We start from the raw sequence: 24,919 nt of genomic DNA, 5'->3' as shown, positions 1-24,919 counted from the left end.
TAAGCTCTGAAACTTTTATGGATGGTCATTTATGGAGGATTTTAACTATTGCATCTCCTAAACCTGGATTTACATCGATAAAACTAGTACGATCATCTCCTAGTCTCTCCATTCCTCCTAACCTCTCCATTCCTTCTGATAAAGGAACCAGTTCATCAGTCATATTTATTATGTAGTTACTCATTTAGAGAGACGATTATTATTCAAATATCTCACATTTGCCTCGAGTTGCTTCTTTATCTAGCATGTATGGTTCACAGCTCGGCCACACTAGGGATGTACTGACACGACACGCAATTCGCGGTGAAAGGCTTCTAACTTCAATAAATCTACCGACTAGCTCTATAGCAAGTCCTTCTAGTTAAACATTGCAGATTTGGTTCTGAAGCCTAAGTAGAGAAAAGGTTGTAGTGCCTAGCACCGTACGTTTGGTTCATGATGTGACTGTTGTGAGGGGGCAGACCTTAACGCTCGTTTTGTAAACAATCTCGATCGTGCCATGGTGGATAAGCTGACTATCAGAATGCAGCGTAAAGAAATTAGTTGCATCCAGTACTATGGAGACTACTGGACAATGCGAGACCTTTTTATGTTCCCCTCTCAACGAACCTCTCCGAATCGCTTGATGCAAGGATGTAATGACCAAGCAAATCCTAGCAGTTCGACCCTGATTAGGTCTGGGTCTTCTTCGGTTATTGTCACTGATTCGAGTGGTGTTATGGCTTTTGGTTGGAACCCCTCAAAGTACTGAACCCCTCTCGACTTTGAGATGGTTAGAGGTAGAGATCCTTTCCACTCCTCGAGCTTAAACACTGCAGTAAACTATAGTCTCAGAAAGAGACTGTCTCTTCTGCCATAGGAGGATCCAGCAAGTTAGTTCCTTGATCTAAAAATAACAAGCTGGTTGTTTGATGTCAATATCTCATGTGACAGTCTGAAATACGTTGTAATCGCCTGTTCCAACTCTGTAAATTTCGTGCGCCAGCCAGAAAATATTCTACTAAGTCTCAACACAATGAGGGTAGATTTCTCAATAGAGGGTAATAACAACTTGTTATACTCGAATAGCTTATTAACTCACAGAATGTTTGAAGAAACGTGTCGCAGCCTCGATGGTACTGATGAAGAGACCATATTTGCCTCACTTCTACTGAGACAAATATGGTCTCTAATGTTATTTTTCCAAATTCATACCTTTAATGATTGGTATGCTGGTAACCGACAGTTCCTAGCTATCAACTTCCGCAGCACTAGAGATCAACATCTTCATGGTTCAGACTTAAAACTGGAAAACACGGGTAATTGTAAAACTGTAAATGTAACTCGTACGTCGTCTGGAGTTGCTTCTGCCGATGTGAACGAGTTTATCACGCTTGATGCTACAGTGAAGAAATATCTTCTAAGAGGCTACTGTACTCTCACCACCCTCGATAGACTTAGGCGTTAACCCACTGTCTATCCTGTCGATAACCACGCTAGACGCTGTAGGACCCTGGTCGTTGACCTGTAGATAAATTTGAAGGTTCGCAAGCACCGGTCATAGCTCATAACCGCTGAGCCTTCCTCAGCTGGCCTAAAAAGTCAAACCATTAGCTCTAATCCTAACTGCTAGTTCTATTTCTGTCGGTCTCAAGACCTCTAAATACAGGCCCTATCTCAGTCTAGTAGGAACCACCGCTACAATAGCTCAGTCGGTCATTAAAAACTCTAATCGCACGCCGTTTCTAAACCTAGCTCATTCCCCTACTTTCCCTTCTACTTTTTCTTTTTAGACTTTTTCTTTAAACTGTTGTTTAAATGTTTTTGATTACATTGTTTTTTAATTGTTAGTGGCTTAGATACCTTATGAGGTCACTGAGCTTCTGCTGGTTGAAACATTGAGTAATGGCAACTTTTACAGAGTCACTTAATTTCCTAATAGCTAATATTTACTTTATCTTTTTTTAAATAAAAATATTTTATGTCTACATTTTAAGGTAGTTTAAGTTTTTGATTGTTCTAAATTGATTAAAATCATAGAGTATAGGATACTATTGTTCTTGCTAATATGTCTTTAAAAGATATCTGACTTTGAAAATAGCTGTTTCATTTGTTAACCACAGAGGATACTGATGTGAAAATCAAGAGAGAAGCGCCAAAAATATAAAAATATTGGAAACTCTTTAAACCATGTGATCAGATAAATTCGTAAAAATGCGACGTAAACAAGTTTTCATATATATAAAACTGCTATTAAAGTTTACGCTTGGCACGCTTCCAAAGGTTTTCAACGTTTTGTAAATGAATATCGCTATCTCATACTTTCAGTGGCGTAGCTAGCTCGGGTGGCACCCGGAGCGGAAGTTGGTGGTGTCACCCCATCAAAAGTTAAAAGCAATAAATTTAATATATACTTCATGGAACATTTAAAATTTATATTTCTAATATTGAATAAATACCAAAGCACAAAGACTACGAAGACACAAAAACATATCTTTACACTATGTGTTTATTTAAGAGTAAAAATATGTTTTTTCTAGCTTAAAAATACTTTTGTATTTTTGGTTGTTAAAGAAGTTGAGGCACCAGGTGTCACCCTAATATGCATGTCACCCGGGGCGGACTGCTTCCATCGCCCCCTAGGTACGCTACTGCATCCTGTGACAATTCCATTTTTATCATTTAAAATTGGTAATGAGGAAATTTCTGTGAACAAAACTAAGAACAATTGTACAATCAATTTTTGATTTTAAAGTAAAAATTGATTTGGGAAGTCTATTTTACTGTTATTTTCTATTAAAAAAGAAAGTTGTTACATATTAACTAATTGCGTTTATAGCGCGCTGTACGGAGCTGTAAAGCAACAAACTTTCAAATAAATAAAGAAACTAATATAATCGTAATAACTTTTCTTGTGTATATAAAACGTTCAAAAGAAACACAAAATTGTTGTAGTAAACTATTTTTAAAAGACTCAGCAGATAAAAAATAATTCAGTATCAGTAACTTTTATAGCTTTTATATCTAGTAAGTGTTTTGATATCGAATAACTCATTTATTTTGGTAATTATTGCCATGTTTATTGATAATAGTAATTATCATTTAAGTAAGGATCAAAGACATCTACATGAATATACTATTGGTATAAGTACAGGCCAAATCTCTAGAAATATGTAATGACAAAACCTCGACCTGTGATCCATGCAAGATAGTTGACACTTGCTTTGTGTATTATGTATAAATAGACTAGAAAGGAAAATCCATCTTCAGAGTTGATTATGATAACTAAGTATACAGTTCAAGTATATTCTCTAAAGTGGTTTGCTTCAGGTCATGGTCTTTATAAAGATCAGATAATTATAAAGATTCAGTAAAGATTCTTTTCAAAATGATCGAGCTAACTAAATTAAAAAATAATAAGGTACAAGAAGTTGTGTTTAGAAACTAAGCTGGTAATTTATTTTTCTGTCAACAGTAAAACTTTCTCTATTGCATGATTATGGATGATGAAAAAGGAAATCAAGGCACATGGTCATAGTTCAAATACTCAAAATAAGGAAGCTAAATGAGGAAAGTAGAAAGTTTGATCCTAAGATTAAACCCAAAACAATAATGAAAATTGATTTGTTTGTAAAAGTTGGGTTGATCTAGTACAAGTATCTCTGATTGAAGTGGAACCTCCTAAAACAATTTATTTTTTATCTGTTGAGCTGTTGATGGGAAACGAAATTGGAGAAATTTTGTTGCTCACGCATTTTTCTAACGACTCTCAACCATTCGGAGATACTGTAAAGTCTGTCACCAAAGCATCAAAACTAGTTTATGGTCTTGTAATTAAATTACGAGGGAGAAACTACTTAGGGGCGGATATAGTTGAACGTAGTTTCCTTAAAAACTTGTAAATATAGTTTAAGCGGTTTTTTTATGAGCGTATTTGAGGTGATTTTTAAAGTATAAATTGAGTGGGAAATTTTTGTAGAGTTTTTTTTAAATGAGTAAAAAGAAAAATTTTAAAATTGCGACATTGTTCTGTCTGCGAGAAATTACAGTTCTCAAAAAAGGATCAACTTTTTTCTCATTAAAGATTAGAGTAGAAAAGAAAATCACAGAAATGTTAACAAAACCAATCATTTTATTCCAAAAAAATAATAAGTATGGCTGCACTAGTAATTATACTAATTTAACTAAAATGCTATATTGTTTTTAGTTTGCCGGGATCTTTGCCGAAAAGATATTGAAGGGGCTGATTTGTTAAAGTGTTGATTTCTTAGGGAGAAGTTATCATTTCTTATTTTTTCTAAAGAAAATTAAAAAAAGTGAAAGTTCTTAGAGCGCCATATGTCTTTTGTTTGGGGCACTTTAATTAACATTTGAGAATGGTCCCGTGAATCTTAACGCGGCCCAACCCTCTAACAAAAACCTCTAAATAAAACAATTACTTTGTATATTGATGATTACACAGGCCTGCAAAATGAGAGTCATAACTTCCTCTCTGGAATTTGGTAGCTGATTCTAGGGTATTTTGGTGCGCTGATTACGAATATATACTTAGTTTTTCTCTATCACCTCCAGATTTTTCAAAAAAGGCACAGATAGAAAATAGCAAAAAAACAGAAAATTTCACATAAAAATATATATATTTAAAACAGAACATTATATTTAACTTAAAAAACTACTAAAATATAATAACAACTTAACACTAGTCTAAATAACATTTAAATTTCATTTGTGGAACCTGGTCCTTTTCTCCTGGAAGCTTCGGTTGTGCGATTTTCGCTTAAATTTCCGGTTTGGATCGTCGCGCTTCAATAACCAACAATAGTCCGCCATCATGTTGGTATTCCATCTTCCTTGATACCGGACTTCAAGGTGCCAGCATATTTCTTTCTTTTAATCGTGATCCGAGGAGTTCCGCTGCATCTTTGGGAAGATTCAAATCTCTTGTCAAGTCGTTTAAATGTGACTGTGAAAAGAGCTGACAAGCGTCAGAATCTCCATGAAATTCAGGATCAGATTGGTGTACATCCTCTTCCTCTATATCACAGTCAGAATTTTCAATTTGTAGAGCTGGAACCGGGGGCTGCATCATTTTTGAATCGCCAAATATTGCAGGCGTAACTGATGACACGTTTGGATAGTTTATGTCCCTTTTATTTTTTGAATTGTATCCAGTTATGTCACAACAACAAAAGTAGCAATCTTTAACATGGTTGTTAGGCTCTCTCCATAGCACAGGCGAAACGATTTTGAAGCTATTTTTCTGTCCTTATGACCACTTGCGAAGTTCTAATAAACAAGTCGTACAAATTTTATGAGGTGCCCAAGTTTTGTCTTGGTTACTTAAAACGAGTCCAAAATAACTTTTATAAATATTTTTTACAAAGTCTGTAATACTGTTTCGTTGTTTTATCACCATAAATTTCCCGCAAATATAACAGAAACAATTAGGAGTGTTTAAACAACTTCGCGATGCCATTTTAAAGTTTATGTTGCAAGATGCGCACTTCAACTGTTAAATTTCTAAATCAGTGCGGGTACTTATACAAAAATCCTTTGGTTTATCTTAATTACACCCTTTTATAATAATATTCACAACAATTAGTTAATATTACCAAATCATTATGTAATAATGAGCTCATTACTAAATTAAGCCAAAATGACCCGTTTTTGACATGTTTAATGCGAATTACTAATACTTATTATGTAGTCATTAACAAATTACTAATTGGCGTTAATTTCTATGTTCCCTTACACTAATTATATGAAATAAAAATTGAGCTGAAGTAAATTAATAACGTTTTAGACATTTCAAAAGGTAGGCGCTCAAACATTTTAAAGCAAAATCTTAAATATTCCATATCAAAAAATCCTGACGTGATGGATTTTTTTAATTATTTTTCTCGTAATCAGCACATCAGAAACTATAAAAAACGTTACTCAGATTTTAAAGAGGAAAACCATTGCAGGCCTGTGTTATCAACATTATTAAACTAACGTCTTGATTTTATAAGATCAATGTCTTATGTCCTTTAATGTCTTATGTCCCTAAATGTCTTATGTCCCTTAATATTGATACTTTATACATTCTAATCAGATGTTGATCTGAGAGAGGGCGTGTTCAGCGCCCCAACCCTATCGTTTTAAGGGTGATAGCGAAGAACATCATAAATCCTATTTATTACATTATGAGCCAGTTTTTGAAACAAGCTGCATTTAACTAAAGTTTTGATATGTGCACAATAATTCTTAACTTACATAGTAAATCTTCATTTTTTATACAATAGTTCTTAACTTTTTTATTTATCATTCACATTTTATGTTACCATTAATTAACATACATTAAGATATATGTCTTATATATATTTTATGTCTAAGTTGATGTTAATTGAGAATTAATAATGGAGATTGGCTAAAGTATGCATTAGCGTAATTCCATGGAGAAAACTTTTTTGAAAATTGGTATGGTTGTGGAAAATTTTATGTACAAATCAAATAACAGTATCAAAAAAATTAATTAAAAAAAGCTTAAAACAGCAAAAAACTGACAACCATACCAATTTTCAAAAAATTTTTCTCCATGGAATTGCGCTACTGCATTGATGATATGCTTTTTATTTGCATACGGAGTTAATAAAAAATCTTGATCATATACCTACTTTTTCATATATATATATATATATATATATATATATATATATATATATATATATATATATATATATATATATATATATATATATATATATATATATATATATGTACTTTTATATACGTAATATTTTTTTGGAGTAGGTCCATTTAAAAGTTAAAAGATATAAAAAGTATGAGTTGCCCAATTTACTTGCACAAGGCTTTCTTGGTAATTTTGAAAACGAGCAGTTATTTAATCAGCACACTGTAGCTGACAACCCCATCTATTCCACGACATTAAAACATGATTTTTGGTCAAAAGTGCATTTAGTCAATATGCAGGTTAAACCATCGTATAGCAGTTCTATAAATAATGTCGCCTTAGGTAATTATAAAAGATCTTGCAATTTGTTAAAATAACCTTTTTTTATTTGTTTAAAAGTTTTCAAATGATTTTATCGTAATTTCGAATAATTTTATTTATCAATTTTTCGGCTGCTTTTTTCTATTCCCCGTATTGATCCCAGATTTCTCCCGGTGTGTTTTAAATAGATTTAATTTACAGATTTTTTTAAAAAATTTGTTATTTATAATTTACATTTCTTATTTTTTATTATTATTATTACTATTATTTTTATTATTATTATTATTATTATTATTTTTATTTTTATTATTATTATTACTATTATTATTATTATTACTATTATTATTATTATTGTTATTATTATTATTACTATTATTATTATTATTACTATTATTATTATTATTGTTATTATTATTATTATTATTATTATTATTATTATTATTATTATTATTATTATTATTATTATTATTATTATTATTATTATTATTATTATTATTATTATTATTATTATTATTATTATTATTATTATTATTATTATTATTATTATTATTATTATTATTATTATTATTATTATTATTATTATTATTATTATTATTATTATTGTTATAGAAATTACAACTTATTTAAATAATCACATACCACAATTTAAATGGTCATTTAATTTATTTAAAATGAAACAAATAAACACTAAAATTCTAATGCTTGTATGTAGTAATTAATGATAATTTACATTTTTTTTGTTAAGAAAATCAAAAAAATGTTTGTTAAGAAAATCAAAAAAATGTAAATTATAAATAACAAAATTTAAAAAAAAAATCTATAAATTAGATCTATTTAAAACACATCCGGGAGAAATCTAAGATCAATACGAGGAAAAGAAAAAAGCAGCCGAAAGATTTTTCGTTTTTTTTTATTGTGCCCAAACGGCACAAAAAAAAAAAAAAAACGAAAAAACGAAATGGCCAAATCCCGTTTGACAAGTTAGATTGAGTCCTATTTTGGACCCAATCTGGCATGTCAAACGGGAATCATTTCTGTTTGAGTCCCGTATGGTTGTGCTTGCTAGGTTGTCAAGTCAGCTTCCATTTTTATTAATGGTTCTTTAACAAAATGTGTTAGAACATTTGTTACTTCGCATTTTTCTGTAAAATGAGAAGTTGATTTGATTTTTGAAATCTTTTATATTTTGAGTTAAATTTTGTTAAAATTTTAGGTATAAGTTATTAGTTGATGCTTTTAAATGCAAATATTTACTCAAAGTTGGTGTGATTTTAAATATTTTGAACTTTTAGTCAAAAATGTTATAATTGTATAGAAGATTGAAAAAGTATATTTTTAAAAATATCTATAAAAAAAACAGAATAAACGCAATAAATGTATAAAATATATTTTTTTTTGTTGTTGACGAAAAATGGAACTCAACCTTTAATTTTGTTTTACGTTACAAAGAGTATAAACACAAACTTTTCATTTCAACTTTTCACCAAAACTTTAAGTAATCTTTTATAAGAAAAAACTAAAACCAACAACCTTTAAAAATCTTAATTACGTCATCTTACTTATTTTTGAATAATATTAACCGATCAGTTATCAAATCAAACTGAGGACAAGTTGTGGATTAGATAACTAAAATTTTAGTTGTACATAAAAGTTTTTATGTTAATTCATAATTTAACAATTTAAAATAGTTTTGATTTGATTATTTTGAAATAAGTTGTTTTCATTATTATAGTTTCAATAATATAGTTATTCATTGTTTATAGTTTGTTTGTTTATAGTTGATATAGTTGTTTTCATTATTGTATCAGCAGTGCACATCCTCCTGAAAATATCAAGTGTTTGAGAAAAAAAAAAAAATCGCTTATAACTCAATTAAAAAGAAAATTGGTTTATAAAATGTTTTCGTTAAAAGTACCATTTTCTTGCAAGCTTATTATAAACCAAATATCATTTTGACTTGTTAACTTGATAAGCAAGATACACCCATTTTGTTTTTTCAAGTTTGTTTTTTATTGGAGATGATTAAAGAAACTGAAGAATAACAGATTTTTAGTTATAAATGAGAGATAAAAAAGTTCAACCGATGGTTTTCACTGCAACCAACTCTCATCAATCCTGTCTGTAATTATAGCGTTACTTGTGAATAATTGTGTGCGTAAAATATGTCATTAAAGCGTTACTTGTAAATAATTGTATTTGTGAAAAGATATGTGTGAATGCCTAGGGAATGCCTACTTGTAAATAATTGTATGTGTGAAAAGATATGTGTGAATACCTAGGGAATTAACTTGTATATAAATTGTGTTGAATTTTACAAAGATACATCGGCGTTTACGCACAACTAAAAAACGATCTTTTTTATGCGAAACTACAAGCTATTTCGGCAAAATGGCGACTAAACTTGATTTAAAGTTAATTCCAGAGTTTAGTGGAAACGATCAACAGTCAGTTGCGGAGTGGCTGGAAAAGGTTGAATTGGTATGTAAAGTAATTGGTGTAACCGATCTGGCACGTGTGGTTCCTCTCCGTCTCACTGATGGTGCATTCGTAGTGTATCAACAGTTAACAGAGGCTGATAAAGAAAATTTTAAGAGAATAAAGGAGGCTTTGCTTGAAGCTTTTGCCGTTGATGCATTCACAGCCTACGAGCAGTTTGTCACGAGAAAGCTGAAACATGGAGAAGCAGTTGATGTTTATTTGGCAGAACTACGAAGATTGTCTACCCTAATTGGTGGGCTACCAGACAAAGCGATCGCGTGTGCCTTTGTTGCTGGGCTCCCCGAGGAAGTTCGACGAATGCTGAGATCGAGTTCTCGTATGGACGATCTTACAACTGTTCAAATACTTGCGCGAGCAAGGACTCTGATGATCGAGGAACGGAACAACGGGATGGTGGAAAAATTTGCTGTAGCTGCAATGAAAAGTAGTGATCCGAGGTTGCTAGAAGATAAAACACAATCAGTGTGCTATGAATGCAAACTTCCCAATCACTTTGCGAGAGATTGTCATTTAAGAAGACATAATTATCGAAACAAGTCAAGTAGAAGACGGGAGTCAAGCGATGTGCTGTGTTACTCGTGTCAAGAGTATGGACACATATCAAGAATGTGTCCAAAAAACGGAGTGAGGGAGAAGACGTCTGCGCCAGTTCTCTCCCTAAACAATCAATAATGGCGTTACCTACCATGCTCTTGGATATTAACGGTGTATTTCAGGATGTGCTAATTGACTCAGGGTGTACCTGCTGCATCATCTATAAAAAATGTGCGACAAAAATAACGAAGAAAGAAGTGAGCGTGGTAACTGTAAATGGACAACAACAGCAGTGCGAAGGTGTTAGCCAAACTCAAATCACCGCGCCAAATGGAAATACAGTGTGTGTGGAAGCACTTGTGGTCAATTTCAAACCGCTGGGTTTTTGTTTCATAATGGGTATGAATGGAATAGTGGCACTTGGTGGAGTATCGATTTCTGCAACGCGGGATGTTTGTTTTATGAAAAAAGAAGCATGTTTACTTGGTTTAAAAAGCGATTTGTCAATAGATGTTCATGATATGAATATAACGGCTCAGGATTTCACAGCTTCATTTGAAAAGAAAAATAGAGAATGGATAATTGCGTGGAAATGGAATACCAAACCTGAAAATCTGGTGAATAGAATTGCTGAATATACCATCCCCATCGGCATAAAACACGATTACGAAAAAGAAATTGAAGGGTGGATAGAGAAAAAATGGCTGCAAAAGTACGAAGCGAAAAAACACGGTCCAGTAAAAGGTTTGGTTCCACTTATGGCAGTGGTGCAGCAAAACAAAGGGAAAGTGCGACCAGTGTTAGACTTCAGGGAGCTGAACACGTTTATTGAACCATTTACGGCGAACACGGATGCATGTGCTGACAAACTTCGAGACTGGAGACGGCTTGGAGAAAATATTTCAATTATTGATTTATCATCGGCCTACATGCAACTCAAAATCAGCGAGGAACTCTGGGCTTACCAAACTGTTGTGTTCCGTGGACAGAGGTTTTGTTTAACACGTTTGGGATTTGGCCTGAACGTTGCGCCCGTCATAATGAAAGCAGTTTTGGACAAAGTTCTATCGCAAGACGAAAAGATCTGGAAGGGAACATCATCATACATTGATGATATTCTTGTAAATGAAGACATCGTATCAGTTCGCAGTGTACTTGATCATTTGGATATGTATGGATTACATTGTAAGCCGGCGGTTCGTGTGTCCGAAGGGGCGAGAGTTCTAGGATTACAAGTTGGAATTGAAAATAAGAAGTTATTTTGGAAGAGAGACAACGATTTTGGTGAAATTCCAAGTTCTCTAACGAGGCGAAAAATCTTCTCTTTATGTGGAAAAATGACTGGGAATCTTCCAGTTTGTGGTTGGTTGCGTGTAGCTTCGTCATTTGTTAAAAGGACGGCAAACGCCCTAACGAAAACATGGGATGAGAAGATACAATGCAATTTTGTTGAAAAAATGGTGAACGATATGGTAAAAAGAACACGTAACGACGATCCTGCCAAAGGAGTTTGGAATGTTTATGGCAACGAGGCAACAGTGTGGGTGGATGCTAGTTCACTAGCGCTAGGTGTGAGTATCGAAGTTGATGGCAATATAATCGAAGACGCTTGTTGGTTAAGAAAAGATGATACAACACATATAAACATGTCTGAACTCGATGCAGTAATCAAAGGACTAAACATGGGTCTCAATTGGAAGATGAATGTCTTGCATATTTGCACTGATTCGAAAGCAGTATTACATTGGGTCACCGATGCACTGACTGGAAAATCTAGATTGAAGACAAAGGCTTCAAACGAAATGCTGATTAGAAGACGGCTTCAGACCATTACGAATATTGTGGAGGAATACAAACTCAGAGTGGATATTAAACTAGTGCCCTCGGAGTCTAACTTAGCCGATGTACTTACTCGAGTGCCTGGAAGTTGGTTGAAAATGATCGATAAGCCCGCTGAACTTGCTGCAGGTGGAACGATTAGTGCTTCTCTATCTCCCAAAGAAATAAACCATGTTCATAAGTCCACGGGACATTATGGTGTGAAGAGAACATTGTATTTTGTTCGTAGAATTGACCCATCAGTAAGCAGGGAAGAAGTCAGGCAAGTGGTTGAAAAATGTGTAGCCTGTCAATCAATTGATCCAAGTCCGATAAAGTGGCCGAAAGGGAAGATCGAAGTAAAAGGGACGTGGCAACGGCTTGGTATGGATATAACTCATTATGAGGGGCAACATTTTCTTACCCTGATTGACTGTGGGCCTTCACGATATGCAATATGGCGCCATCTTAAAGACCAAACTAGTGCATGTGTCATTCAGGAATTAAACGAAATCTTTCTTGAACGAGGCGGTCCAAACGAAATTTTGACGGATAATGATACAGCATTTCGAAGCACATTATTTTCGCAATTTATGAACAAATGGAACGTTAAACTTCGCTTCAGGTGCGCTTACGTTCCTTCAGGGAATGGAATTGCAGAACGGTGCCATCGAACAGTGAAAAGAACGGCGAAGAGAGTTCCGTGCAGCATACCCGAGGCAGTTTATTGGTATAACGTCAGCCCAAAAGACTGTTGTAAGTCATCTACAGCACCCGCAAATAAATTATACCATTACGAAATTAGAGTTAGAATTGACGACGATAAAAACGCATATGAACCTCATGAGAAGATCACCAACAAGTTTAAACTCGGCGATGAAGTATGGGTAAAGCCCCCGGACAACCGATGTGACTCTCAATACAAAATTGGGAGAATTACAGGAATCATTTCGGAGCAAACGGTAGAAGTGGACAAAGTATCCCGGCACATACGCGACCTAAGACCCGTCAGAGTTGATAACAAGTCGAATGAGGATCTAGAAGATGATGAAGAACTGTGCGTTGTGTTACCTGAAGACGAGACAAACCAGACGCCAATGTTGCGAAGAAGCACCCGAAAAAGGATGGCACCTGAGCGATATAGTCCGTGAGGTGAAGTGGTCGTTATGACCAAGGGGGAGTGTAATTATAGCGTTACTTGTGAATAATTGTGTGCGTAAAATATGTCATTAAAGCGTTACTTGTAAATAATTGTATTTGTGAAAAGATATGTGTGAATGCCTAGGGAATGCCTACTTGTAAATAATTGTATGTGTGAAAAGATATGTGTGAATACCTAGGGAATTAACTTGTATATAAATTGTGTTGAATTTTACAAAGATACATCGGCGTTTACGCACAACTAAAAAACGATCTTTTTTATGCGAAACTACACTGTCAATATGTGGTGCAACGCCTTTGGGAATGCACCAACTCTCTATAATACTCAGAAAAAAAACTTGGGAGGATAATATTAGGGGTAGTGTATCTACAATGCAGCCTGAAAACGGTTGTTGAACGCATGCATTTAGGTCTCTTGTAAGATGCTTATTGTAAAATAGTTGGCTAAGGGTTAAGATGACAATGCTTCTGTCAAAGAGATATACCGAAGTTATGTTTTGGTAAAGGATGGTTTTAGTCTTTAACCAACCAAGAATCTTTGGAGCAGGTCAATTAAATACTGATGATACAGAGAGTGGTCATTTTTTTGTTGTTATCAGAAATAATGAACATTAATCCATATCTTAAAAAAAGACTTTGTTTTATCCTCCCCACAAAGTCATTTGAGTATGATGTTAACTATATTTTATCCTCCCCAAAATGTCATTGTGGGCATGTTAAAATATTTGCCTTGTTCTATGTATCGTTGTATTCACAGTATCCTATAATTCAGAAACTTAATATGTATTTGATTCGTGATCAAGAGGTTATTGAGTTAAAATGTCGTTTGAATAACTTTTTTTGAAAGGGATGAAAAGATTTGGAAGGAATAAATACAGTACTTGGTTTAATCGTTACAAACAAATAGACTTTTAAGAAAATTATTTATTTTTTTAAAACCGCTGCAATTTGTTCAAGCAATTTAGGTTCTTTTTTACTAATAAAAATAAAGGGCAAGGAGGAGAAATTCGTACAGAATTTTCGCGTTTTACTAAGATCACTGGATTGATTTACAAATATAGGGTTACTTTATCGGCTGAATAATGTTCCTCATGGGAAAGAAAACATGTCAGACGATGAAGAAGATGATGTTATAGATTCTTGGGAAGACGCTGCTGATTCAGGGGTCAGATAATGATTTTCTGAAAAATTTTATACTGTTTTTAGTATTTTTATACAGCCTTGTTTTTTTCAAATACCTAGTATTTAAAGTTACAAAATTTTAATTATACAACTAGCAGCAACCGACTAAGTAGCTATACTAATAACAGATTGACCTAAAAAGCAGCTAAAGCTCATTTTTAGACATCCATCAATGAATATCCAGCAAGCTAAATACATTTATCCGGTTATTATTTAACTGCCTAACTACTGTCACATAATACATTAATTGTTTATTAATATGACCAATAAAAAAGTTAATTATTGTTAATGACTATATCAGTAGCTTTTCTTTTGAAAAGCAGTTCAATTGTTAATTGAGTATTCTGTTCAATATATAGGTTTAAATTAACATGAATAAAGTAATTATTTCTGGAGCAGTTCTTTCTGGAAAAATAAATTTTTTCAATCTGAACTTATTGTACTATAGTATAGATATTTTTAAAAGTAAAAATATAAAAATATATACAATGAATTTATAGATGTAAAATTATTTAATTTGATGTTATTCTGTAAGAGTTGTTTTTAAGTTATCTACCTACATTCTGGTATGCATTTAGTAGAATCAAATAAAAATAAATAAAGTATGTTGCTTAAAAGTAATGCTATTTAAAAAGAAATTCATATACATTAGATACTCTGGAAAAACTGGCCTCCAACAAATTGTAAAAAGTAATTGATTTTGATTTCATTTTTACTAACATGAAATAAAAAGTAAAAAGATAAATTTGTTTTTATCATTTTACATGAGATCTTTATACATTTTGTTAATAATTTTATTTTATGGCATTTAGACATGTTTAGGACATTAAAATTCTGAGGAGCATGTCTGTACACAGTGGTCCTCAACAAATTCAATATCAATAAAAATGTCAACAAAAAACTATTTGCAGTTCCTTTAATAATTTTATTTAGCAATTACAAATCTGTTGAAATTAAAATCCTAGCTGCTAGTCTAAGATTTTTAAACCAGTTTTTTAAAAAAAGCCATTTTTGTTGGCATAACTAGATCAAGCTATTGAGAATATCTAAAGTATTGGTCATAATATCAAACTAAACTGATCATTGATATCTCATCTAGAGAGGACGTTTGTTTCAGAAATTTATAATAATTTTTCTTTCTTTTGATGTAAGTTTTTCCTTTAAACCTGCACCAGATAAAAACATTTTTTTGATTTAATGGCTAAATCAAAAATTGATTAAAAACCTAGCACAACCAGGTAGGATTTTAAAGATTGATAAAAATATCAATACAAATATTTGTAAATCTTATAAATATTTGTATTGATATTTTTATCAATCCTGATTTTGTTCTGATTCATTACATGTGTAGAAATATAAAACTATATATATAGTTTTTATAAAATATTTTTTGAGAAATTTAATGCAGGAAATAAAGTTTTTATTGCCAAAAGTTACTTGTCCCAATAAACCAGTAATAGATGACTCTATTAACCTAAACCCAATAACTTTATAATGATATTTTTCTATTATAATTTTTAAAAAAGGATCTTGAACGGCGCATGGAAAAAAGAGAAAAAATTGTAAACAAAAAGCAACACAACATAGAACCAATGGAATTCAGGTTTGACTTTATGTTGCCTAATTTGTTATTTCCCACTAAATCACTTTCTTTTTCAATATCAATTTGTACACATTTTTTAGTAATGCTCCAGTGACAATCTTGAAAGCAGAAAATGCTTGTAAAACTGAGTATACTCCTCAGGTGAGTTTGTTAATTGGGCTCTTTGTTTAAAGTTTTCTTCTTAGGACTAAAAACTATATTTCTGGGTAATGAATTGTTAGTTATTAAATTACTAGGTCAAAATAACTTCTTTTCACAAATAAGTTATATGACTAGAAAGAGATAACCAGTAATTACTTAAATATTAAAAATGGTGATGATAATAATAATAATAATAATAATAATAATAATAATAATAATAATAATAATAATAATAATAATAATAATAATAATAATAATAATAATAATAATAATAATGATAATAATAATAATAATAATAATAATAATAATAATAATAATAATAATAATAATAATAATAATAATAATAATAATAATAATAATAATAATAATAATAATAATAATAATAAGAGAGAAAAGAGTGCACTATGGGAAACAGTTTAATTTTTATTATAGATGAGTGAATTAAAAATACATTTCGTGAATAAAATTCAATTTTTTTTTTTTACTTAAATGACTTTTGTCATTTTTAACTTTCACTGAAATGGTCCTATTGTCCTAAACTGTCTCCCTAGAAAGATTTTTGACACCCTCAGAGCAGTTTGGGCTATTCTGTGACAGTTCAAGTGAAAAGCTCTGCAAGTTTCTTATTCTTGCTAAGAATCTAAGGTGAAAAGTTGTGGAAGATTTTTTTACAGTTATAAAAAGTTTAATCTTTAAGCAATAATATTTCAGCACAGTAAATATTGCACTTTTTAACACATCAAACGATATGTTAGCTAAATGTCCTCTTCCAGAATTATATTTAAAAGAAGGATTTCTCAATCAAGAAAAAGCCATGCTCTGGTCTGTAAAGTTGAAGCTGGTTTCAAAAAATTACCTGATGAGAACTCTAATAGTTTTAGAAGCATTATTTACTGGTAAACATCACAACTTAAATTAAATCATACTTTATTTAGAGTGAGGTTTTTGAATGAAATGTGTGTCGTAAACTAGTTTAACATGAAGATAAACTTCTTGAATCTAATATCCTTGGTGAAATTAACTCACTATTGTTACTACCTTTATTTTCATTGTTAAAAGCAATTGTTAATTTTGTGACATATTGCTATGGGACTGGAAAACTTTCTTAAAACTTATCTCAATACCTTCAACTTTAGAATAAAGTGTTTCAGATTTCATATCTATCTCAGACTCTTAAAATACACATTCTTTTTGAGCACATAGAAAAATTACTTCATGAGCCTAATTCAGATTACAGACTAGGGCTTGTGTCTGAACAAATTGGAAAGTCAAGCTATAGAAAAGTAGTGAAGTATTGGTCATAATAACAAATTAAATTGTTCACTGATATGTTCTAGAGAGAGCATTTTATGAAAGTTGTTTTGAAATTTAAAATTAAAAGTTTTGTTAAAATTATCTACAATAAACTTTTAGCAATTTTTTGCAACTCATTTTCTTAACTTAAACAACTTAAGTAATTTTTAAAAGTGTTTTTTAAAAAAAATGTTGCACTTACATATAGTTTCAAAGTGTTTTTCTACTGTATACATTTAATGTATTTCTAATTTTATTATTTTTTAATAATAATGAAATAATAAATACAGTATATAAGTATACAATAGAAAAATGCTTTGAAATTTTAATTTTGAAATACAATATCATTTATAATTATGGCAGTTGCCTACTGTTGAATTAATATCAATCATAAACTTTTAAATAGAAATTTAAAGTCATGATCGATTATCTAATGAGTGTATTGGAGGTGGTCATATCTTTAGTTTTAGTTTCAATAGCCACTGATAACTTTTTTTAAATATGAAAGTGTGAAGTCTTTTTTCACTGAATTTGATATGATCTGTCAGGTTAAAGTTGTTGATTGAAGCAAGTTTTATTTATGTGCAACATGTTCAAAATGAGAGGATTTGAGGAGGGGGCAAATTTTCAATTATAATGATATTTAAAAGTTTCATTTTTCTAGGTAACCATAAGATGTAAGATTTTTTAAGTAATTGTTTTGAGTTCACTGGGTGATTCTTCTATGAACCTCAAATACAAACTCACAATTATCATTTGATTCTTTGTGTTAAAGGATGTGGAATTTTAAAGATTCAGTCTCAACTATATGTTATTGAATTTTTTTTGCTCTTGTAAAATATCATGGTGCTAAACCTTGTTTTTAGATAAAAATTTTAAAAAGATCTGGTTTAAAGAATTCAAACATAAATAAGCCAAAAATTAAGACTGAAGCAGAAATGAAAATGGCTTTAAAAGTCAAAGAAGCAGAGTATCAAGCTGCAAGGTTTTTATCATATAGTGAATTTTTTTTTTATAATTGAAATTTTGGATCATTGCATTTAAAATGTTTTAAATTCATGTTGTATTGTGTATGTATGTTCATCACCCACAAATTATTTCCTAAATTTTTTTTAAAGTTTACTAATGGAAATTGTTAATTGTTATGCTAACCATAGAATGTTCATTTTTTACTTGGAATTCAATATCATGTCATTCAAGTTTCACTAGTTATCAATAATTTACTGCAGAAAGTGTTTCACCATTTCACTCAAAAAAGTTTCCTTTTTTTTTTTGAGTTGATCATTTGCAAAAAATAAAGCCAATTTGGGCCTCAAGAGGACCAAAGTTTTGTATTTAGCTGTAAAGGTGATGTTATCTATTTTTGCTTGTTTTTACGTGATAAATACAAATATAACAAACTAAAATTTGCCTCATACTTATTTCAAGAGATATGGTGGTTCTGTGCAAGAAGTACTGATTCAACTTATAAGACACACACATTTATAGCAAGTAATTATTGAAATTTGTCTGTTCATAGAGATGGGAAACATAACTTGGATACTTATTTCTAAAATCTATGTAATTTGTAGTTCATTCAGTTGCATTGCTTGAAATTTCTGCAATATTGTTCCACCACTTGGAATTGCAATGGTGAATAACTGATTTTCTGGCAAGGTCTTAATAGGAACTTCAAGAAATCCATCATCAATGTCAAGTATCTTGAACAATGTCCTTGATATTTGAAGATTAGAAACTGTGCTGGGTAATTCTGTGAGCAAATGTAACCGCACTCTGTTTTCATAGTTTTTATCAGCTCAGTTTTTTCTTTAATTGATGCAAGTTGTGAGAACAGTTCCAATGTTACAAGTTCAGGACTGAGGTACCGGGCATGTCTTTTCATTGTTTTCATTGTTTTCCAACTTTCTTCAGCCTTTCATTGTCAAAGGAGTTGAGTCTTTCAAGGAGTCAAGCAACAGCTCCATCTATAGTTTATACACTGTCTTTGCTATCCAGCTTGCTCTGTGGATGATACCAGGTTTCCCAATTGGTTGTACAATATCCATACTAATCAGTAAACCAGCAAGTGACAGTAGCTCTATGTGATCTTCTCTTGGATGTTTCTTGTTCAGCTGCTGCTGAAGGAACTCTTGCAGATCATGTGGTGCTGGGAGTAGTGGAACATTGCTGGGCAATGGCTGTTTGACCTTATGATGTCCCAATGCAAACTGTAAATCATCAGACAGCAGTTTTTCTTACATTTAATGTCTGCATGGCAACTAAAGCAGGCTTGGACCTAATTTGTCCTCAAGTAGGTAACAAGCACCACTAAACTTAATAGTATTAGCATCAGTGGTCTCGCGACACATATCCTCTACAAGAGACTCACAGTGCAATGACTGTAGCTTAGACTGCTTGTTCTGCAGCATTACCTCTCCCAGAATCTAACTCTCGAACTCTAAGAAGCTTAATGCTGCCATCAACAAGAGAGGATAGCAATACTGGCAACCTGTCAACAACAGCTTCATTTCCTGACATTTCTGGAAGAAGTTTACCATCCCAGTTGGGAATGCTAGTGTTTGTTTTGTCTACTATTGCTGATACTTTTGCAGACACAATTCTTTTTTGTCAGTGTACTGACAATGTGATATTTATAGGCTGAACATCATCTTCAGAATACTCTGTACCTTCGTCATGCTTTTAAAACTTTTATGATTATTCTGAAAGCAAATGTATTAAGGATTTCTGATAACAAAAAAAAATTACCTCAACAAAGCATTTAAATTTGACAAGTTTTGAACATTAAATTAGTTTTTGAACAAAGTTTTTCCTAAGTAATTAATTTTTGTGATTTTTTATTAGTATTTAGTTAAGTCACCAAGTCCAACAACTCTTAAACCAATAAACACCAATTTCATTTAGAACAGTAGCCATAATCACTGCAAATGCTAGCCTTAAACCAAAGTGGTAGTTTCTGTTTATACACATGGCTGGCATTTTCATGAGCTGACAGTTTTTGAGATCCATGGTACCAGAAAAAATTGCAAAGGACATCATTACCCAATGGAAGTCTAGCTCTAGTTATTGATTCATATGGAAATTCAATCAGTCTTTTTTTTGTGCCTCATAACATTCAATGTCTGGGTTGTGCTAAAAAAGAGAGCAACAAAAAAATTATTAGTTTTCTGAATGGGGTAATTATAAAAATGTCTTGTCATTGGCTTATGTGGTAAGTGCACAAACACCCTGAATTTGAAGCAGTTAAGTATAGGCAAAGAAATGCTTAGCAGAGTAAATGATTAAAGCAAAAGCATACAAAGTTATTTAAAACATTACCTCATAATTTCACAACAAAGTTACATCTTGCCATGTGTATGATCAAATTTCAACTTTGGTTACACTTGGAAGACAAAACTAAGCAAAATAGCAATTTTTTTAAAAAGTTTAACAATAGCAGACAATTTTTAAATTGCAGCAGCACCAAAGAGTATCTAGAAACAACAGATAATTAATAAGTAAGAATCAGTAGACTTAGCTGGTTACATGGCATTTCTAGTTAAGGTTAAAAGTTGTTAAAAACTGATTTTTTTTTCCAAGTTTTGACCACCATATCTTTTTAAATAAGTATGAGACAAACTTTTGTGTGTTAAATTTGTATTTATCATAAAAATAAGCAAAAATGGATATTTGAGATCTAATAAGTCTACAAGTTTTTCTACAGAGAAGGTAGAAATACTTGTAGACTTATTAGATCTCAAACTTTGAAATTCACTTGGTTTCTAAAGGAATTTGGCGCTTAAATACAAAACTTTGGTCCTCATGAGGCACCCCTAATCATCTGATCAGCCTCATTATTTGCAAATTATTATAACTTATGAAAAGGAAACTTTCTAAGGGGTGAGACCCTAAACTTTAAAAACTTTACTCTTTTTTTTTGGGACAATCTATGCTATAGTAGTTAAAACTGTAATCATTAACCTATTGAACATAGTATCTGTTATTATCTCAGTAATCGCTAGAAAATTTCCACTAGCTGCAGAAATTACATTTTATGTAAAATAAATGTATGTTTTATTATATATTATTAGTATAAATAATATTATTTAAGCTCAATGTACATTTTATGTAAAGGTTATAAAAAATTTTCTTGTATTGTATAAACCTTTTTCTTTAGAAATCGTATACTTGGTGTAGACTATGACGAAACCAAGCCTAAACTTGAGACTGACAGCGTGTGAGTATTTTAACGTGAATTAATTTTTGTACACACCTTTTTATAGTAGCAGTTTAAATTTTACTCAAAGAAAGTTAAAGAAAACCAGGTTTGTAAATTTAATAACTGTGTTATTTAACACTTGGTTACTTTAGTGGTTTAGTTGTATATTTATAGACCCAAGGATATAGATTTTTTTTTTTTAATTTAAAATTACCATAATTTTTGATTATCTTTGACATTAAATATGAAGTGTTGTCTTGTTTGAAACTTATTTGCTGCTAGTTCCATAAATCTCCATAGTACACTTCATAAACATATCTTCAACTGATTCTACTGTTCACCTAAAGTCTTCAACTTTTTTTTGGAAACTTTACAACTATTGGAATATACCAACAGTTATATAAAAGAATATAAATATTTATATAAAAGAGTTACTTTTATTCTCTTTTTTGATAAACTCTTATGATGATAAAAGTTAACTTTCTGACTAAAAAAATGCATAGTTTGCACTTTCTCTTAAAAATACTTACATTTATATTTAAGAATCAGCTAAAAAGTGAAATTTTAGAAATGTTTACAATAACTTAATTTTTTCAGACAAACTTTCACCATCAGAAAATTGAAAAACTGTCCCAAAAGATGCTTTTAAACTTATCATTCAACAATTGTTTGAGCCAAAGCAAAAGCACTATTAACTAAATAAGTAAATCTAATTGTATTTAAGGTCATAGCTTGAGTGAGAATTAACAAGGTTAATACTTTTAATTACACTAAGTGTATATCCAGTTCCTTTACTAACTGGAGATCTATCCATCATGCAGTATGAGACTAAACTCATCTACTATCTATAAACTACTATCTATAATCTATTACATATTATGATATATCTATAATCTACTATCTATATACTATCTATCATGTCTTTATTTCGCTTTACTTTAACATTCCAATTTATTTTTTTTTTAATGAGTTTCTTGGGTTCTGAAATGATATTACAACTAAAAAATATCTTTCTTAGCAAGTAATCCATTTGCAAACTTATTGTGATTTCTCCACAATGATTTACTTTGTAGTTATTTTTGCCATTATGATACCTCTGTTAAATAAATGACAAAGTAAAAATCAATTAAAAGTTCACGACAAGTATTTAGCTAATAAATTTTCCAAAATATTGTTAATTAACTCATTAATGTATATTTCTCATAAAGTATTTTCAATTTTTTTTTCAGCCTCATTCTTGTACCTAAAACAAAGACATAAACTGACATTAAAAAAAACTTTTTTAGAAAAGCTCCACTACCTCAAAATAAAAATGTTTTTTTGGTGTTCACTAAAAATGTTTATGTACTACAATTAAACAGGGATTCAATGAAATGAAAACTATTGGTCATTTGTCCAGAATTGCAAAAAGTCAGTAAAAGTTTTTTGTGTTCTTTGGTTTAGTTCATTTATTTCCAAAAAGCAGTTCCATAAATTTGTTGGGATTCGTTTGGGGTAAGATAAAGAGGTTTGACCCAAATAAGGATAAAAATAATTGTTTATTTTAATCAGAATATTTTTTAGCAGAGCTATCTTTACAAACTAACTTTAATTACAATTGTTTTGAAGTTGTGCAAAAACTCAAAAAATATTTATCCTTAACTTCTCTCAAAAATTAGTGAAAGCTATCATTTGCAAAAATATTGGTGAATCATATACATATTAGCTAACATCCGGATGTATCATACTGGAAATCTGTTACTTTCACTATTATTGCATTTCCTAGAATAAAATTAACTAAAGAACAGATTTTCTTTGACTTTGTTATTCTTGTATATTAGATACTAGGTTTATATTTACATATTGTATTTTTCATTTTTACATCAAATTTTTATTTGAAATTGTATCTAATGCTTAAAACTTATTTCTTGGGATTGGTTTTACTGCAATTAATTTGCATTCTACTATGGTTATTTTCATTTTAAAGGAAAATCTCCATTATTCAAAATCCTAGTCGAAGCTCTCCACTAAATAGTCCACCTCCAGTTTCATTCAAGGTTGCAACAAAGGAAATGGAAAATGTCATTAGATTACCTAGGTAAATAGAGTTTGTAGGAGAAAAAAGGAAAACACTTTGTCATTACAATGAATTGGTTATTTTGAAGTGAATTTTCTGTAAACATTTTCTCTAAGTGTTGCTTCAAAAATAATGTAATTTGCTTTAAAAATAATGTAATTTTTAATTGCAGTTAAAATAGTTTTGGTTTATTGTTGTACATAAATAGTTTGTGCATCTCTACTAGCACTGACTTGTTAAATTAGTAAATTTGTATTATTTTATGTAAAATTCTTATAAAGTTTGTTCAAAGTTATCAAAATACTTATAGAAATATTAACTTGCTTTTTTTAGTGGACCACAAGACTCTCCTGGTTTTAAAGAAAATAGATGATCTATTAAGCATATGCTGAGAAAATTGGTGGGATTTACTTTGACTATGAACATTCTCATGTTAAAAAGCATACATACCTCATTTTGATTATGTATAGCTTGTTTAAAAAATTGTATAGAGGATGCTAGTTGCAGATAATCAATAAGGATGCATTCGCAAATACTGTTATGTGTGCTTGGTATTCACAATACAAAATGATCCCAAAATTAAGTGGAGCTCATCAGTTCAAGCAGGATGAATGGACTCTGTGTTGGCATTAAAACTATAAGAAGTACACATTTTAACAAGATTCATTTTCAGAACATTTGAGTTAAAGTTAATCCCATCGTGTCTTTTTAGGACATCTTCAAGAAAACAGAAAAGTTGTTTTCTGCAAAACTTTTATTCAGTGAAATTATTTTTCTACATATTTCTGCATTTCATTTTCTTTGCAGAAATTACTTTTTTATTTGCAAAGTAAATTTTAATGAAAAAAAAATGATGTTAAAGATGTACCAGGTTTTTTTTGGCAAAGAATTTTCTTATGTTTTTATTCCAAGACTTTATATAGTGAATATTCAAAGTCTATTTCAAATAATGATTTTTAAATCAAATAATAATAGGAATAATCAAAGATCCATATACATTTTCCCTTTTACATTTTAAACTTAAAACAATCCTAACTAGGTTTGAAAATATTTTTTACTATATACTTTTGGATGTTTTTAACAATTTGCTTTAGGTGTAAATTTTATTTAGTTTATCTTCATTTCTTTTAATTAAAATTCAGTTATGGTGTTTTTAATTTCTTAATTCTAAATTATGCATATAAGCCATTTATAAAAAATAAAGTTCTCATATATGTTTTTTGTGTATGTTGATGTGGTTTTTTGTTTTTGTTGTTTGCTAATGTTAATTGCAATTCTGTGTGTTTGTATGTGCTTCTACTTATATTTCTATACATACCTATAGGTGAGCTCTTATCTCCAGAATCACAAATTATTCTTTACCAAACATTAAAAATATGTTGTTGTTTTTTTGTTTAAAGTTGAACATTCAGGTTTTTTTCATATATAATTTTAAACATTTAAGTTTTTTGCAGTTATATGGTT

General features: G+C 30.8%; 2 protein-coding genes across 2 annotated transcripts; both read left to right on the top strand.

The window, feature by feature from the left end:
- Positions 1-10,143: 10,143 nt before the first annotated feature.
- On the top strand, positions 10,144-12,975 carry LOC149884149 (uncharacterized). Its single transcript, XM_090098702.1, has one exon. The coding sequence runs from the start codon at positions 10,144-10,146 to the stop codon at positions 12,973-12,975; it is 2,832 nt and encodes a 943-aa protein (XP_089954828.1).
- Positions 12,976-14,015: 1,040 nt separating this feature from the next.
- Positions 14,016-24,306, top strand: LOC145186132 (SUZ RNA-binding domain-containing-like). The gene is made up of 7 exons (XM_090097182.1): positions 14,016-14,150; positions 15,694-15,770; positions 15,851-15,911; positions 18,071-18,189; positions 21,358-21,417; positions 23,366-23,476; positions 23,789-24,306. The coding sequence occupies exons 1-7, from the start codon at positions 14,091-14,093 to the stop codon at positions 23,826-23,828; spliced, it is 528 nt and encodes a 175-aa protein (XP_089953308.1). The 5' UTR covers positions 14,016-14,090; the 3' UTR covers positions 23,829-24,306.
- The last annotated feature ends 613 nt before the right edge of the window (positions 24,307-24,919 follow it).

The sequence above is a fragment of the Hydra viridissima genome, unplaced genomic scaffold, assembly GCF_058129835.1.
Source record: "Hydra viridissima isolate aposymbiotic clone 2 unplaced genomic scaffold, HvirCarnegie_v1 scaffold_9, whole genome shotgun sequence".
NCBI lineage: Eukaryota > Metazoa > Cnidaria > Hydrozoa > Anthoathecata > Hydridae > Hydra > Hydra viridissima.
This window is presented reverse-complemented; position numbering and strand designations above follow the sequence as displayed.

Coding starts and splice junctions, on each gene's coding strand:
- LOC149884149 (XM_090098702.1), top strand. CDS start 10,144: ATGGCGTTACCTACCATGCTCTTGGATATTAACGGTGTATTTCAGGAT.
- LOC145186132 (XM_090097182.1), top strand. CDS start 14,091: ATGTCAGACGATGAAGAAGATGATGTTATAGATTCTTGGGAAGACGCT. Junction 15,912..18,070: donor AAACTGAGTATACTCCTCAG/GTGAGTTTGTTA, acceptor CCTTGTTTTTAG/ATAAAAATTTTAAAAAGATC. Junction 18,190..21,357: donor GCAGAGTATCAAGCTGCAAG/GTTTTTATCATA, acceptor CTTTTTCTTTAG/AAATCGTATACTTGGTGTAG.